We start from the raw sequence: 16,115 nt of genomic DNA, 5'->3' as shown, positions 1-16,115 counted from the left end.
TTAAACCCAGGGCTTTTGTGTTCTAGCTGGGCCAGACAGGATCTTCCTATGTAGCTTTGGTTGGTCCCATGCTTTTGTAGCTCATAGTGGATTTTGAACTTAAGGCAGTCTTCCTGCATCAGCCTCCCACCTCTGGATATCTAGCCCCTAATTATCTCTTGTTTTCTATTAGCTTTGCAGGGGGAAAAGATAACCATGAAAGGGATGGGTCTACAAAACTTGTTAAATCTATAGTCTCCTTTTACCATTTCCTGCATAGAAATGGTGGAATCAATGAAGAAAGTAGCAGGGATGGACGTGGAGCTGACAGTTGAAGAACGAAACCTTTTATCTGTTGCATATAAAAATGTGATTGGAGCCAGAAGAGCATCCTGGAGAATAATCAGCAGCATTGAACAGAAGGAAGAAAACAAGGGAGGAGAGGACAAATTAAAGATGATTCGGGAGTACCGGCAAATGGTGAGATTGTTAACCGTTTTGATATGGTACTGTGTTTTGTTTTGTTTTGTTGAATATATATGGGCATTTTGTCTTACCTATCTCTGTATCGTGTGTGCCTGGTACCCTTGAAAGCCAGAAGAAGGTGTCAGATCTCTAGTACTGGAAATAGAGGTGGTTGACTACTTGTCAAATACAGGTGGCATTGAGTTAATTTGCAGTTTTAGTACCATTCATTTCTGCATCTCTGTTAAAACTGATTAACTTACATAGAGAACAGGTTTCTTTTGCTCATAGGATTGACGTGATATTGAATCTCTTATTGGGCATTTTGAATGGCAGTGACGGGTACATGTCTGATAGCAAAACTGCTTTTATGTTGAGCTAGGAAGCATAGAAGACATCCAAGCCAAAGTAGTGTCCAGAAACAGCAAGAGTTGTGTCAGAAGTAACAGGGTGGTTTTTACCTGAATTGTTGCTTTTTATGTTCATATCTAATACCTGGTGGAGAAAGGAGACTTGTTTCTTGTGAGTATCTGGCAAAATCACAGGCTTTTATAATTTTATAACTTTATAATTTTAGGTCACCACTTAATACAAGCTACATAAGTATATATGTAAATGTATTTTGTATTTTTAGCTTTTATTTAATCTTGATTAGAAATTACAGTCTAGAGAGTATTTTGGGATATAAGCAAAGAACTGCTTGTTTTAGAAGTTGCACAGGTGGAAGATATCCCACAGGGAGGTGCAGTACTCAGGATTAGGCTTGGGGTGCACACTGCCACTGAGCTGTATTCAACTCAGCTGAGTTTTGAACAACACATAAAGAACAAATGGAACTGTCGCTTTTTCTTTGGCTATTGTAAAGTACTTCATTGTCTACTTGCAGTGAACACATAGGACAACTTCAGGTTTTACATTTGTTTGTGTATGTACATTTGTTTGCCATTGTGCACATGTGGAGATGAGGACAACTGTGGGAGTTGGTCTTTCTATATTATGTGCGTCTCAGAGCTTGAACTGACGCCTTGGCCATAAACACCCTACCCACTGAGCCATCTTCCCAATTTGTGTGCTTCTGTAATAAATAATGGGGTATAAATACTAATGAAGCTGAATTACTGTCTTTATGGAGACTCATTCTGTTTTTTTTTGTTTTTTAATAATGACTATTATTTGGACTTTTTTTTCCTTTTTTTTTTTATTACGTATTTTCCTCAATTACATTTTCAATGCTAGCCCAAAAGTCCCCAATGCCCTCCCCCGCACTCCCCGACCCACCCATTCCCACTTTTTGGCCCTGGCATTCCCCTGTACTGGGGCATATAAAGTTTGCGTGTCCAATGGGCCTCTCTTTCCAGTGATGGCCGACTAGGCCATCTTTTGATACATATGCAGCTAGAGTCAAGAGCTCCGGGGGTACTGGTTAGTTCATAATGTTGTTGCACCTGTAGGGTTGCAGATCTCTGTAGCTCCTTGGATACTTTTTCTAGCTCCTCCATTGGGGGCCTTGTGATCCATCCAATAGCTGACTGTGAGCATCCACTTATGTGTTTGCTAGGCCCTGGCCTAGTCTCAGAAGAGACAGCTATATCAGGGTCCTTTCAGCAAACACTTGCTAGTGTATGCAATGGGGACTTTTAACTTTCTCTAAAGAAAGAATTTCTGAAGTTGTTTCAGATGGGCTGTAAGTGTATGTATATTCCAAAATGGGGGCTTGCTAGTGCAGGGTAGAACTTTTGCCCAGCATGAATAAGGCTTTGGGTTTAACCTTAACAACATTAGAAGTTAGTTAATTAACCCTGGGAAGGTAGCTATTATCCTAATTTATAGATGATGAAAATGGAGATATAACTGGCTTAAGGAACGTGCCAGAGGTTTTTTGGAAATAAGTTGGAGTTGTCATTACCTTCAGATACTTTTAGAACAAAGAATATAGATTGACAATTTGGTGTTCCTCAGGCGTGAGAAAACTAAGAAAAAGTGTGGTTTAAGACTGTGAGGATGTGATCAGGAGACAGGGGAAGTAACTGGTCAATTGGGAGGTGAAATCAGTAGTCTGAAGTCTTAATAAACCTCTCAGTGGACTAAAACTCGAGCAGAAGGAGGAGGCCAAGGACTGATTGATTGCCTAGGGTAGGGTTAGGGCTGTTGAAACATGGCAGGTGAGGAAGATTATAGATTAGTGGTTTCTTTACACCGTGGTGATGTGTCAGGTACCTGGAGAGATGAACTAGTTATTTTGTGAACAAGGGAGAAAGGCATGGTGGCATGCAGTGATGTCAAAGCTGAGTATGAGGTTTCAAGGAGAGCTTTGGAGTGACTGTAGCTAGTAAGGATCGAGGAGAATGTAACAGTGACTTGGTCTTTGTTAAAAAGCCACAAGACAGATGCAGGTAGTCTTGCTAGTTAAGGACAAGATTATAGAAGAAAAATGGAGAATTTTAAAAATGGGAAACTTTTAAAATGTTTGTGAATTCATTGAAAATGGAGAGCAAGATGAAGATGTTTGTGAGAAGTTAGCCAAATCACCTTTCCTGACTAATGCTGGAGAAAATGTAATCTGGAAATTAGGAGCCTCCAGGTATCCTGACTATCCAGTGCAATTTGTACAAGGCTCATTTTTTTATTGTATTTATTTATTACATATTATTATAACACGTAGGAGCTTATGGTTCAGCTGCACAGGCCAGCATGTTTATATATATATATATATATATATACATATATATATATATATATATATATATATATATGTTATATAAGGCATAACAATATCTTCAGAAAAAGTCTGAGGTATGGGAACGCCATTTACCCTAATTCTTTTGTAGAAATTGGGGAAGGTCATGGGTGTTCCCTGTGTTCCTTCTCAAATTTGTTGGCATTCCACATTTCCTTCTTGAGAAATATAACATCGGTTATTCCCATGGCCGTGTCACAGATCCATTATATACTCACATAACCTTAAGTCAAACTCCAACATGTGTTCAGGGATACCATGTGCTTTAGAGGACACTTGACAATGTTTAATTTGTTTTGCTGTTGTAACTGGTTCTTGATCTCTACAGTAGAGTGATTGTTGGAGCATACTGATTGAAGACAAAATGGATTTGAGTTTTGTTTTTGTTTTTTGGGGGTTTTTTTTTTTTTGGTCTTGGAACTGCTTTGGCTCAAGTCCTGTCACCTTACATATTTGTTGTGGTGCTGGGATTGATCCATTCATTCTTTTTTTATTTTTTTAAAGTTCTTGCAAGTTTATGCCTTTGGGCAAATGTTCTATCTTTAAAATAAATAGTAGCCCAAGTAGTCCAATAATCCCTGTCTTCTGACAGAGTGGCCAAGGATCTAGTAGTTGTTTTGAGACTAGATGTTTCAGCAGTCCCAATCTAGTCCTGGAGTCTCTGGGAGGTGTAGAGAGCTGCCAGTTTTCAGTCCACATTGGAACATCAGAGCGTGCGTTCTAACACCAGGAAGAAATGGTTCAGGATAGATGAAGTTGCCAGTGAGAGTGGGGGCAGAGAAAGCAACATCCTTCTTCATTCTTGTCTTAAATGAGCTGCCGCCAGAAGGGGTGGCCCAGGTTTAGGTGAATCTCTAACTCCACACGATTTGGGATGGGTTTCCCACCTCAAGTTGGCTGCTGTTACTTCCAAGTATAGTCAATCGGACAACCAAGAGTAGCCATCACAGTTGGTACCTTACAATGGGAATTAGTTCATGTAAGTGCATGGTTAGTCTTTAGGTGAACTGTGGGGGGTTGTGTATGCTTTAAAGAAGAGGCTTTCTATACTCTTACCAGTTTTCTATCAACTTTTAAGGACTAGGTCTAAGGATTTGGAGACATATGTGCTTTTTTTTTTTTTTTTTTTACAGAATGCTTAACGTTTATTTTTCTCTGATAAGGTGAAATGAATTTTCCATGGACACTGCTTGAAGACAAGGGCTACATTTGTAGCTGTTTATGCTTGGGGTTGGTCTTACAGAGGATAAACCAGCGCCCACGCCTCTTCACCTTGTAGCAGTCTAAGACATATGTGCTTTAAGACTAGGTTCTTGAGATATTATTATATTTAGAATATAATAAAGACTTTTGAATTGCCAAAGTTAATTGGATGTTTTCCCTCCCTAGGTTGAAACTGAGCTCAAGTTAATCTGTTGTGACATTCTGGATGTACTGGACAAACACCTCATTCCAGCAGCTAACACTGGCGAGTCCAAGGTTTTCTATTATAAAATGTAGGTTCTATACTAGAAGGGAAAATGTAAGATTTAAAGTTGGCTTTAGAACCATAACTTTTTAAATGTAGATTTTCAACTTTTATTTAAAAATAGCTGAGAATGGAGGGTTAGTTATCAGAACTTTAGAGTTTTAATTAGTTGAAAAAACAATACTAATGAAGAATTAATTGTATTTGAGATTGTCTGACTGTTGTGCAAAGTACCTGTACAAAATACCCAGCTTTTCATTGTTGAGCTGACCCTCCTTTCCCCCACCCATTGTCCATCCTCGGCTGTCCTGGAACTCAATAATGGCAGACCATGCTAGCCTAGAATTTAGAGATCTGCCAGCTTCCTGAGTGTAATTAAGGTTGTCTGGTTTATTTGAGAAGAGGTCTTTGTATTTCTGATTGGCCTGGAACTCTGTAGATTGGGATCATCTCAGATTTGGGGTGATCCTGTTAACTTCCAAAGTGCTAGGATTATATGTTACCACACCCTGCCTGGGTTTTTGGTTTTTGTGGCTTCCTTCTTAGCTAAAGTTTCCCATTTTACAGTATAATCTTAACTTTCTGTAGAGAAATAAGGCTGAGAGTAACTCAGGAATAACAGGGCTCAGCGTGCTCAGGGCTTCTGGGTTCTGGGAACTGAAGTGATGGCAGAAAAAGTGTATGCTCTTCTTCGGAGACATTTGTGTACCAGTCAGGTGATTTTCATTTTTTTTTCCCAGTTATTTTCTGAGGTAGTTTGTCAATAATTTAAAACAGGAATTCCGGCCGGGCAGTGATGGCACACACCTTTATTCCCAGCACTTGGGAGGCAGAGACAGGTGGATTTCTGAGTGCGAGGCCAGCCTGGTCTGCAGAGTGAGTTCCAGGACAGCCATGGCTACACAGAGAAACCCTGTCTTGAAAAAAACCAAAAAAACAAAAAAGCAAAAACAACAACAACAAAAAAAACCCAGGAAGTCCTTAAGAAAGAAGGATTTCCAACCTGATGGATACTGAATTTTGTAAAGTTTTTTAAAAATATATGTCGTTTGTAAAGTTTCTAAAAAAAATCTATATCTTAAGTGTTAACTGTATTTTGTTATGTACTACATGGTAGAGAAAATTTCCATGCTGTAAGGACTATTTTCTAATTGTGTTTTTTGTCTACTATTGTATTGTAGGAAAGGGGACTACCACAGGTATCTGGCTGAGTTTGCCACAGGAAATGACAGGAAGGAGGCAGCAGAGAACAGCCTCGTGGCTTACAAAGCTGCTAGTGACATTGCGATGACAGAACTTCCTCCAACGCACCCCATTCGTTTAGGTCTTGCTCTCAACTTTTCCGTATTCTACTATGAAATTCTTAATTCCCCCGACCGTGCCTGCAGGTAAGTAGTGGACGAAAGTTCCCAGTGTGGAGTGAAAGCGTTCTAGAGGAGGGAGCTACCTTCTGTTTTCTTGTGGTTGTCACAGGATTCTCTTGACATAAAGTTTGGGGTTGCTTGCTTTGTTTGAGGCAGGGTCTTGGTACTAGATATCTAACCTAGCCTCGCCTCACCTCACCTCGCCTCGCCTCGCCTCGCCTCGCCTCGCCTCGCCTCGCCTCGCCTCGCCTCGCCTCGCCTCGCCTCGCCTCGCCTCGCCTCGCCTCGCCTCGCCTCGCCTCGCCTCGCCTCGCCTCGCCTCGCCTCGCCTCGCCTCGCCTCGCCTCGCCTCGCCTCGCCTCGCCTCGCCTCGCCTCGCCTCGCCTCGCCTCGCCTCGCCTCGCCTCGCCTAGCCTAGCCTAGCCTAGCCCAGTCTTGAATGGATTATAAATGTTTACCACCTCAACATCCTGGGAATGCTTTTTTTTTCTTTTTGGTTTTTCGAGACAGGGTTCCTCTGTGTACCCCTGGCTGTCCTGGAACTCACTTTGTAGACCAGGCTGGCCTTGAACTCAGAAATCTGCCTGCCTCTGCCTCCTGAGTGCTGGGATTAAAGGCGTGAGCCACCAAGCCCGGGCCTGGGAATGTTTTTAATACTCTTAGTGAAAAAATGTTTTCTGTTTAATATGAACAGTTTTGTTTTCGGTCTCATTGGTGATATGAAACTATTGTCACTCTTTTAAGTTTTTGGTACATTTGTGTGTGTGTGTGTACACATGTATGTACCCATGGCATGGCAGATGAAGGTCAGAGGACAACTTGAGGTAATTGGTTCTCTTTCTACTATGATGGCCTTAGGACTCAAATCATGGCCTTACTAGTTGTGAGCCCTTGTAAGTGCTGGGGACTGAACATAGATCCTGTGGAAGGACAGCTAATGTATTTAACCACTGAGTCATCTCTCCAACCTTCTTTTCTCTCATTTTTATTTCAGCTTGTTTCTGGTTTGTAAATCGTGTTTTAGAACCATCAGCATTAGCTATTTAAAAACATTTTCATCATTCCACCCAGCCTAAGTTTAAGTGTGACTCTCTTACCCAGTCTCCCCTAACCCGTTTCACTGTCTCTCAGTTTTCTTGTTCTTGGCGTCTACATAAGTAAAATTGTTTTAATTTCTTGGTAACAGTATCTATAGATCTGTCTTATCCAGGGCTGGTGGTTTATGCCTGTAATCCCAGTTCTCAGGAGACTGAGGCAGGAGGATAAGTGCACTTGCCTTGGTTACAGTGTGAAATCACATGCGTCCTTTTACCTTTTTTAAAAAAAATGATTTATTTATTTATATGAGTACACTGTAGCTACCTTCAGAGGGCATTGTATCCCATTACGGATGATTGTGAGCCATCATGTGGCTGTTGGGAATTGAACTCTAGACCTCTAGAAGAGTAGTCAGTGCTCTTAACCACTGAGCCATCTCTCCAGCCCTCCTTTTAACTGTGTTGTTGTTTCTTTTCTTTTTTCCGAGACAGGGTTTCTCTGTATAGCCCTGTAGACCAGGCTGGCCTCAAACTCAGAAATCTGCCTGCCTCTGCCTCCCGAGTGCTGGGATTAAAGGTGTGCGCCACCACGCCCGGCTTCCTTTTACCTTTAGTAAAGTACATTGGTGTATGAACTGTTTCCTCTGTTTTTAGTGCAGAATATTGAATCCAAGGTCTTTGTGTTTTATTGTGTATATATGTTTGTGTTTATGTACATTTAGGTACATAGAACTGGAAAGTGGACATTGGTTGCTTTTTTCACTTTGCACCTCTTAAATTATTATTATTTTTTAATGTATGGGCCAGGGAGGTAGCTCAGCAGGTAAAAATGCTTGATAGGAAGCTTGCCAGGCTGAGTCACCTCCAGGACCCACATACCCACCCACAATGCAAAATAAAAAGTCTGTCTGTCTGTCTGTTTGTCTGTCAGAGGACAAGGTTGAGGTAGTTTCTTATACCTGTTAATCTAACCTGTTAGTGTTGACTCTTTCACTTTTGTTTCCTCATACATAGCTCTAGGTTGATGCCTCTTTGCCTTTGCTAAGTGTAGATTCCATTTTCTTTTTTTTTTAAGGTGTAGCAAATGGGACTTGGGCTATAGCTCATTAGTAAATTAGCTCACATAGCCCAATATTGTATTGACTTATACTATTGTGCATCCAAAATTTTCTCTTTCATCAAATCTTAGAGAACTCAGGAAAATATCTTTATCACACATGGATTTTTATGGCAGTTTGGGGTGGAGTGTATAGATCTTCTTTAGTCTAGCCTATTTGTAATAGTTTGTATAAATCATTAATAATTAGTGCCTTGTGACTAGGGAGATGGCTTACTGTTTTATTTATTTATTTATTTTAAAAAGTTTTATGTATATGAGTACACTATAACTCTCTTCAGACACACCAGAAGAGGGCATCGGATTCCTTTACAGATGGTTGTGAGCCATCTGGGTGAGGTTGTACAGGGCTGTAATAATCATCCCATGTGAGAGGCTAAGGTGGTTTATATAATTGCTTTGAGATAGGTTCTCACTGTGTCATTCCAGCTGCCATGGAACTAGATCTCACTCCCTTCCTGAGTGCAGAAGTTAGTAATGTGCTAGCACTCTTGGCTAGGGTTGGGATTCCAAGGCCAGCCTTGGTTTATATATAGGAAAGTGTTAGATGGCTGAGTAGGTAGGGGTGCCTCATATCCAGAGTTTGATTCTTAGGATAAATGTGGTGGAGACAGAGGCAACTATGACAGGTGGAGCGATACAGATTTCTAGAAATACATATTTTAAAGGGTGTTGTTTGTTTGTTTGTTTGTTTGTTTGGTTGGTTGGTTTGTTTTGTTTTGTTTTGGTTTTGGTTTTTCAAGACAAGGTTTCTCTGTATAGCCCTGGCTGTCCTGGAACTCACTTTGTAGACCAGGTTGGCCTTGAACTCAGAAATCTGCCTGCCTCTGTCTCCCGAGTGCTGGGATTAAAGGCGTATGCCAGCACGCCCGGCTCTTAAAGGTTTTTTTTAATTACTAAAAACAAACTAGACAAAAATATAGGCTCATACATATTTTTATTCAGAGTTATCTTTTAGCAGTTTATATCAGCTTTTATATCATTGAGTCTGGTGGACTAATGATAGTGCATTCATTTCAGGTTGGCAAAAGCAGCTTTTGATGACGCAATTGCAGAACTGGACACGCTGAGTGAAGAAAGCTATAAGGACTCTACGCTCATCATGCAGCTGCTACGTGATAACCTGACGCTGTGGACCTCAGACATGCAGGGCGATGGTGAGGAAGCCCCCTCATGTCTTCTCTTTGGTTTCCTCTTCTAAATTCTTCTGCTGTTTTTTTAATCTTGGTCTGCAATTCAGACTCATAGCCTGTCTGCTATGTTTATTTTATTCCTTCTATAGGAAATGGTGTCTGAGTGCCATTTAGGCCTTGATAGTGAAAGTAAAAGGCCTATTTGACAATTTCATCTGTGATAAATCTTATGCTAATATTCAAAAATGTAAAAGTTTTGCCTTTAGTGACATTGTGTTAGTACTCATACTGCTTTAGTCACTATAGGGGCAAAATGACAGGAAACCATCATTTCCTTTTTTATTTATAAACTTGTATTTTATCTTTTGTGTTTTGGCTTCATATATGTCTGTGTACTGCATGAATGTCCTCCGAGGTCAGAGGCAGCAATGGATCTCCTAGAACTGAAGTTACAGATGTTTCTAAGTGGGTGTTTGGGATTGAACTTAGGTCCTTGGAAGAACAGAGCAGTCTTAAGCACGGATCCATCTCTCCAGGCCCCATTTCCTTTTATAGTCTCAAAATTTGTTTGGGAGGGAGTGACAGAGGCATTAGTAGGTATTAATGAAACATCTTGTTTCTGTGTGTGGGGTCCCTTTTCAAAGCCTAGGCCTGTGTTTTCCAGGTATATACTTCATCTCTGGCTGTATTCTGGTGCCTGTGTAGAATTTTCCTCTAGGGTTCTATGAGGAATAAGATGATCTGTCCTTAGGTCCATGCTCATGAGTTCTGGTATTGTCTGGTTTTGGATTTTCATTTACAGAGTTAACTATTTTTTGCAGAAGTAATTGTTTAGGAGATGTGTGGGTAAATTTTAACTTTAGATATAAAAGTTGAAGTTGGTCACATTTGTTTTTATGGTAGAGGTGTGTGTGTGTGTGTGCATGCGTGTGCGTGCGTGTAGGGTAGAATTTAGACCCTTGTGCATGTTAGTAACTGTACATCTAAAGATCAATTTTATATGGGATTGATCTATTATGAGGTAATTTTATACCGTTGGTGGTGGGGGATTGAAAACAAGCTTTTTAAAATAAGATTAATTTTTAAACAGTTATTTTATGTATATGTGTGGGTGTCTTGCCTCCGTATATGATTGTGCACCACATGTGTACCTGATACTTCAGAGGACAGTAGAGGTTGTGATATTCCCTAGAACTGTACAGCTGTGGGCTACTATGTGGTTGCTGGGAATTGAACTCAAGACTTCTGGAAGATCAGCCCGTGCTCTTAATTGCTGAGCCATTTCTCTAGCCCAAGTGTGTGGGTTTTATTATTTGGTTTTCGAGACAGTGTTTCTCTGTATGTAGTCTGGCTATCCTGGAATTTGCACTGTAAATCAGAGTGCATGAGTTACGAATGGTATCCACTTCCCTTTTCTGGCAAAATTGAGTTTGATTTTTTTTTTTTACTTTATTTTTCCTACCTATGTGAGAACTTGCTTGGTCAGCTTCTGAAAGCTCACTAGGTCATCAAGTATTTATATATTCTATGACGAGTGTTGTAATGAGATACATGGTGTGAACTTCTTACTTTGCCAGCCCTGAGAGAGCCATGGCATACCTTTCCACACAGCACTTAACGCAGCCTCTGTCAGCCTTAAGGAGAACTGATGGAAGCCGGGCAGTGGTGAACCCCTTTAATCCCAGCACTTGTGAGGCAGAGACAGGCGGATTTCTGAGTTCCAGGACAGCCAGGGCTACACAGAGAAACCCTGTCTCGAACACCCCCTCCCCACCCCCCCCCAAAAAAACCCTGTCTCAAAAAAAAAAAAAGAAAAGAAAAAAGAACTGATGACCATGACCTTGCTAGCATTAAATGTTGTTGTATTTTTTAAAAAAAGATTTATTTATATGTAAGTACACTAGTAGCTGTCTTATTATTATATTATACATAAGTACACTGTAGCTGTCTTCAGACACCCCAGAAGAGGGCATCGGATCTCATCATGCATGGATGGTTGTGAGCCACCATGTGGTTGCTGGGATTTGAACTCAGGACCTCCGGAAGAAGAGTCAGTGCTCTTAACTGCTGAGCTATCTCTCCAGCCCAAATGTTGTGTTTTAACAATAAGTTTGCAGAATGACTGTATTCAGCTGCATTTTACACAGTGTTCCATAGCTTACAGAGGGCTAGTAGCTCTCTCTCTCTCTCTCTTTTTTTTTTTTTTAAAGATTTATTTATTTTATTATATGTAAGTACACTGTAGCTGTCTTCAGACACTCCAGAAGAGGGCGCCAGATCTCGTTACGGATGGTTGTGAGCCACCATGTGGTTGCTGGGATTTGAACTCTGGACCTTCGGAAGAGCAGTCGGGTGCTCTTACCCACTGAGCCATCTCACCAGCCCCCTCTTTTTTTTTTTTTTAAAGATTTATTTATTGTTATATGTAAGTACACTGTAGCTGTCTTCAGACAAACCAGAAGAGGGCATCAGATCTCATTACAGATGGTTGTGAGCCACCATGTGGTTGATGGGATTTGAACTCAGGACCTTTGGAAGAGCAGTTGGTGCTCTTAACCCCTGAGCCATTTCACCAGCCCCTGGCTAGTAGCTCTTATGTTAGAAGGACTAAAGGACAAAGAGAGCTTGGTGAGCAGTATTGACCACTCTACCTTTCAAATCTCTAGGACATTACATTTTAAAACTATTACTGGATTATAATGCCATTCTAGACTGGGTTTGGTGACACCAATTTTTTTTCTTGGGGGTGGGGGTTCAAGACAGGGTTTCTCCGTGTAGCCCTGGCTATCCTGGTATATAGACCAGGTTGGCCTTGAATTCAGAAATCCACCTGCCTCTGCTTCCCGAGTGCTGGGATTAAAGGTGTGTGATAATGTTGTAATTCATTTGTGTGTCTGTGGAGGACAGAGATTCTTTGATTCTCTGATTCTCTGATCATGCTGTTTCCCTGGCTCTGTTGTTTTCCCCACGGTTTTGGTTTTTCAAGACAGGGTTTCTCTGTGTAGCTCTGGCTGTCCTGGAACTCACTCTCTAGACTAGCCTAGCCTTGAACTCAGAGATTTGTCTGTCTTTGTCTCTTTTGGGATAAAAGGCATCCTGCCACCACCACCTAACTGCTGTTTCCCATGGTCTTCAGTCCGTTTCTCTTAAGTCTTAAGAGGACTGGTTTCTTAGAGAGGAATTGTGTATGCTCTGCCTTTTCCTAATCCTGAAGTGGGTAAAATACATGTGTCAGTGGACTCCTCCCCATTTGTGAACCTCCAAAGAGTTTCTTGGGAGTAAAGGAAAAAATTGGACAGGTTATTTATTTATTTATTTGGTTTTCTGAGACAGGGTTTCTCTGTGTAGCCTTGGCTGTCCTGGCACTCACTTTGTAGACCAGGCTGGCCTCGAACTCAGAAATCCGCCTGCCTCTGCCTCCCAAGTGCTGGGATTAAAGGTGTGTGCCACCACGCCCGATTATTTATTTCTTGAGGTTTATTCAAATACAAAGACCAGAGTTTACTCCTGATGTTCCCTTTGTCCTGTTGTGGTTTATTTTCCTGTAATGTGTAATGTGCGTTATATTTTCCTGATCGCCCTCCCTCTCTCCTTGACTGTAGATTCCTAAAGGAAAACCCAACTCTTCCTTCCCTTAAAACTGCGTTGTAAGTCGTTGTTGTGTTGCAGGGAGTTCTGCTGTTTGGTTCTCATTAATAATGCTTGCCTGTGAGCACCTGTCCCTACAGACTCACCTGGTTGGCTGGCTACCTTCTCAGGTGCTAAGTCTGCAGACAACCATGGCCTGCTACCTTCCTTGGCTAGTTGAGTGTGGCTTATATGTGTGACTTTGATGTCTTGTGTCTGAGTGCCTGGGATTCTTGCCATGTTTACCTGTTGCTTGTGTGTGCTCCTTTGGTCTGTTAGCGCACTTTCCAGCGTGTTCCTTTTACAAATGAGAGCCTGAACATGCAAGCTCCTGAGTGAATGCATTGCTCTGGAGGGTTGGCCTCTCTATTTCCCCAGGAGTTGGTTACGTTTGTCTTTGCATGTCTTTCCCATCTTTTTTTTTTTTTTTTTTGGTTTTTCGAGACAGGGTTTCTCTGTATAGTCCTGGCTGTCCTGGAACTTACTCTGTAAATGAGGCTGGCCTTGAACTCAGAAATCCGCCTGCCTCTGCCTTCCGAGTGCTGGGATTAAAGGTGTGCGACACCATGCCCGGCTATGTCTTTGCCATTTTACAAGTTAAGCCCTCCATGTGCTCTAAGCAACTTTCATTTTTGAGACAGCATCTTAATGTGTAGTTCATACTGGCCTTAAACCCTTGTGCTGTGATAAAGGCTTGGCCTTATTTATGTAACTTATTAATTACACATCAATGTCAAAACTTTCTCACCACAAGAAACTTGAGAGTACTTTCCTTGATGCTTATTGCTGTTGTGAGGCTTCAGTATAAATGCTACACGTGTAAGCTTTATACATCTTGTCATCTAAGCTATTCTCTTGTCAGACTGCTTTTCTTTGTTGAATAGTTAGTAGCATTTTAAAAATTGGTTCAGTAGCACTTAACTGAGTGTGTGTTTACGTGTGTTCTTATTTTTATGTATTGTTGGGAATTGAACATAGAGCCTTATGCATGCTAAGTACATGCTGTATTACCATTCCCCAACCCCCACCCTCAGGCTAGTTGAAGTTTTTTTGATTCAAAGTAATAATTCTCCCAAAACTATAACATACAAAAAGGATACAGTTTTTACCTTTTTTTTTTTTTTTTTTTGGCAAAAGCTTTGCATGTTTTCTAAACTGTGGCTGACTGGATTCATGCTTATAAGTAGGTAGATGGCCCTCCAGTGAATAGAGTTGGCTTTCTCTTGCATGTTAGCACTGCAGGCTGATTGTCATGTTCAAAGAGTAAAGAGAAATAGCATGAGAGTTGTCTAAATGCCCTTCAGTAATACCCTCCATGACCAAGGGTTTCACTCCGAAGAAAAGAATCTGCTCTTTGGCCTAACTGGCTACCATAAGAGAAATATTCATATACAGTAGCACATCTTCCCCAAACACCATAGAACTCTGTAGAACTTACATCCCCTGGAAGGGTAGCTGATGTTGAGCTTGTGGGCAAATACCTCCCACCTCAAGGTCCAAAGCAAGGTCCTGGTGGCTCTTGAAGAGGTGAGGTTACTGAGAAAGAGGATTTGACCCTGGAAACACAGAAAGAGGATTTTAAGAGTAGTATTTGTATGTGCTCTTGAAAGGCTTGTTTACCAGAGACACTTGATTTCTGAGCCTTTAAAATTTTTAATTATATCGTCCTATAACACTTGATTATTTCAGGACTGTGGTTGGTAGCTCTGGTTTAAGCGCCTCAGCTGTGAGGATTAGAAGACCTTTTGCCTGCTGATGTTTGCTAACAGTTGTAGTGAAACTAGGGACCCTTAGCTTGGAATGATATCTTTGTGACCATATGTGAGCATATGACAGTAACTGTGCCTTGTTCCTTACAGGTGAAGAGCAGAATAAAGAAGCGCTGCAGGATGTGGAAGATGAGAATCAGTGAGACATAATAAAAGCCAACAAGAGAAACCATCTCTGACTACCCCACCCCCTCCCTCTCCTCGGAAGTTCCCCATTGTCACTGAGAACCACCAAATTTGACTTTCACATTTGGTCTCAGAATTTAGGTTCCTGCCCTGTTGTTTTTCTTTCTTTTTCTTTTTTTTCTCCCCTCCCCTTTTTTAAAACAAACAAACAAACAAACAAACAAACCAACAGTTTTCAGAAGTTCTTAAGGCAAGAGTGAATTTCTGTGGATTTTACTGGTCCCAGCTTTAGGTTCTTTACGACACTAACAGGACTGCATAGAGGCTTTTTCAGCATTACTGTATTGTCTCCGGCCACACGTGGCAAGATCATCATTAGAAATGGAAATGACATTTGAAAGGCATTAGACTTCTAGGTGATGCATCTAAGAAAGATTAATCACACAATAGAGGCATATGCGCTGTCATTTTTCCTTTTTTTAATTGTTAAATTGAATTTTATACCAATGTTTAAACTTAAATTGGGTGTTAGCTTGAGGTGTTTTGGGGGAGTTTGTTGTAATGGTTTTGCTGTAAACTGTGTTTGGAACTCTGCTGAAGTGTTGCTGAAAAGCATGGTGCTGGTAACAGTTCAACAATCCGTGGCTGCTCATTCTTGCCGACTCCTCCCCCTCTGAAGCAGGTTAGCATTGAAGGTGGTATGGAAGCCTGCATGCGAGTTCAACTCTGTTCCTCCTCCCTCCTCCTCGGCCTCCCTCCTCCTTCCTCCTTCGCTCGCTCAACCTCTTTTGTTCAGTATGTGTAACTTGAAGCTAATTTGTACTACTGGATATCTGACTGGAGCCACAGATACAGATCTGTATTGTTCTTACTGAAACACAGCATGGAATTAACATTAAACTTAAATAAAACAAACCTAAATTAAAAATGCCAAATATATCATGCCTCCATCCTTTATACTTCTAAAATAAAATCTCTAGTCCAGACATATTTGACAGTATTGTTTGTCTGAATGTGAAATATCCCCCATTTTATCCCAAAAATCATTTGTTTTCCAATGATGTATATTTTGGGGGAAGGGAGGATTGCTTGTAATCTGGTGTTGAACAACTAAGTAATTGTCCTGTCTTTCAAACCAGTTAGCAACACAATATTTATGTTTAAATTTATCATTAAAGTACATCAGTCATTTAACACAGGTGTAACTATGGATCATTTTCTAATGTGTAATTTTGACTTCTGCAATTAGATAAGGCTCAGTGTGTTGAAATAATCCTTGATCTAAAGTAGAAT

General features: G+C 40.9%; 1 protein-coding gene across 1 annotated transcript in view; it reads left to right on the top strand.

Moving 5' to 3' along the window:
- Positions 1-15,757, top strand: part of Ywhae (tyrosine 3-monooxygenase/tryptophan 5-monooxygenase activation protein epsilon) — a 34,677-nt gene extending 18,920 nt beyond the window's left edge. Inside the window, exons 2-6 of the mRNA XM_021176760.3 lie at positions 260-459; positions 4,571-4,677; positions 5,831-6,037; positions 9,188-9,324; positions 14,787-15,757. Coding sequence (XP_021032419.1) covers positions 260-459; positions 4,571-4,677; positions 5,831-6,037; positions 9,188-9,324; positions 14,787-14,839 — 704 coding nt within the window. The 3' untranslated portion in view covers positions 14,840-15,757. The remainder of the gene's footprint in view (positions 1-259; positions 460-4,570; positions 4,678-5,830; positions 6,038-9,187; positions 9,325-14,786) is intronic.
- Positions 15,758-16,115: the final 358 nt, after the last annotated feature.

This window comes from Mus caroli, unplaced genomic scaffold, assembly GCF_978045245.1.
Source record: "Mus caroli unplaced genomic scaffold, Mus_caroli_1 scaffold_13, whole genome shotgun sequence".
NCBI classification, from domain to species: domain Eukaryota; kingdom Metazoa; phylum Chordata; class Mammalia; order Rodentia; family Muridae; genus Mus; species Mus caroli.
The sequence above is the reverse complement of the archived record's forward strand: the minus strand, read 5'-3'. Positions and strand labels throughout refer to the sequence as shown.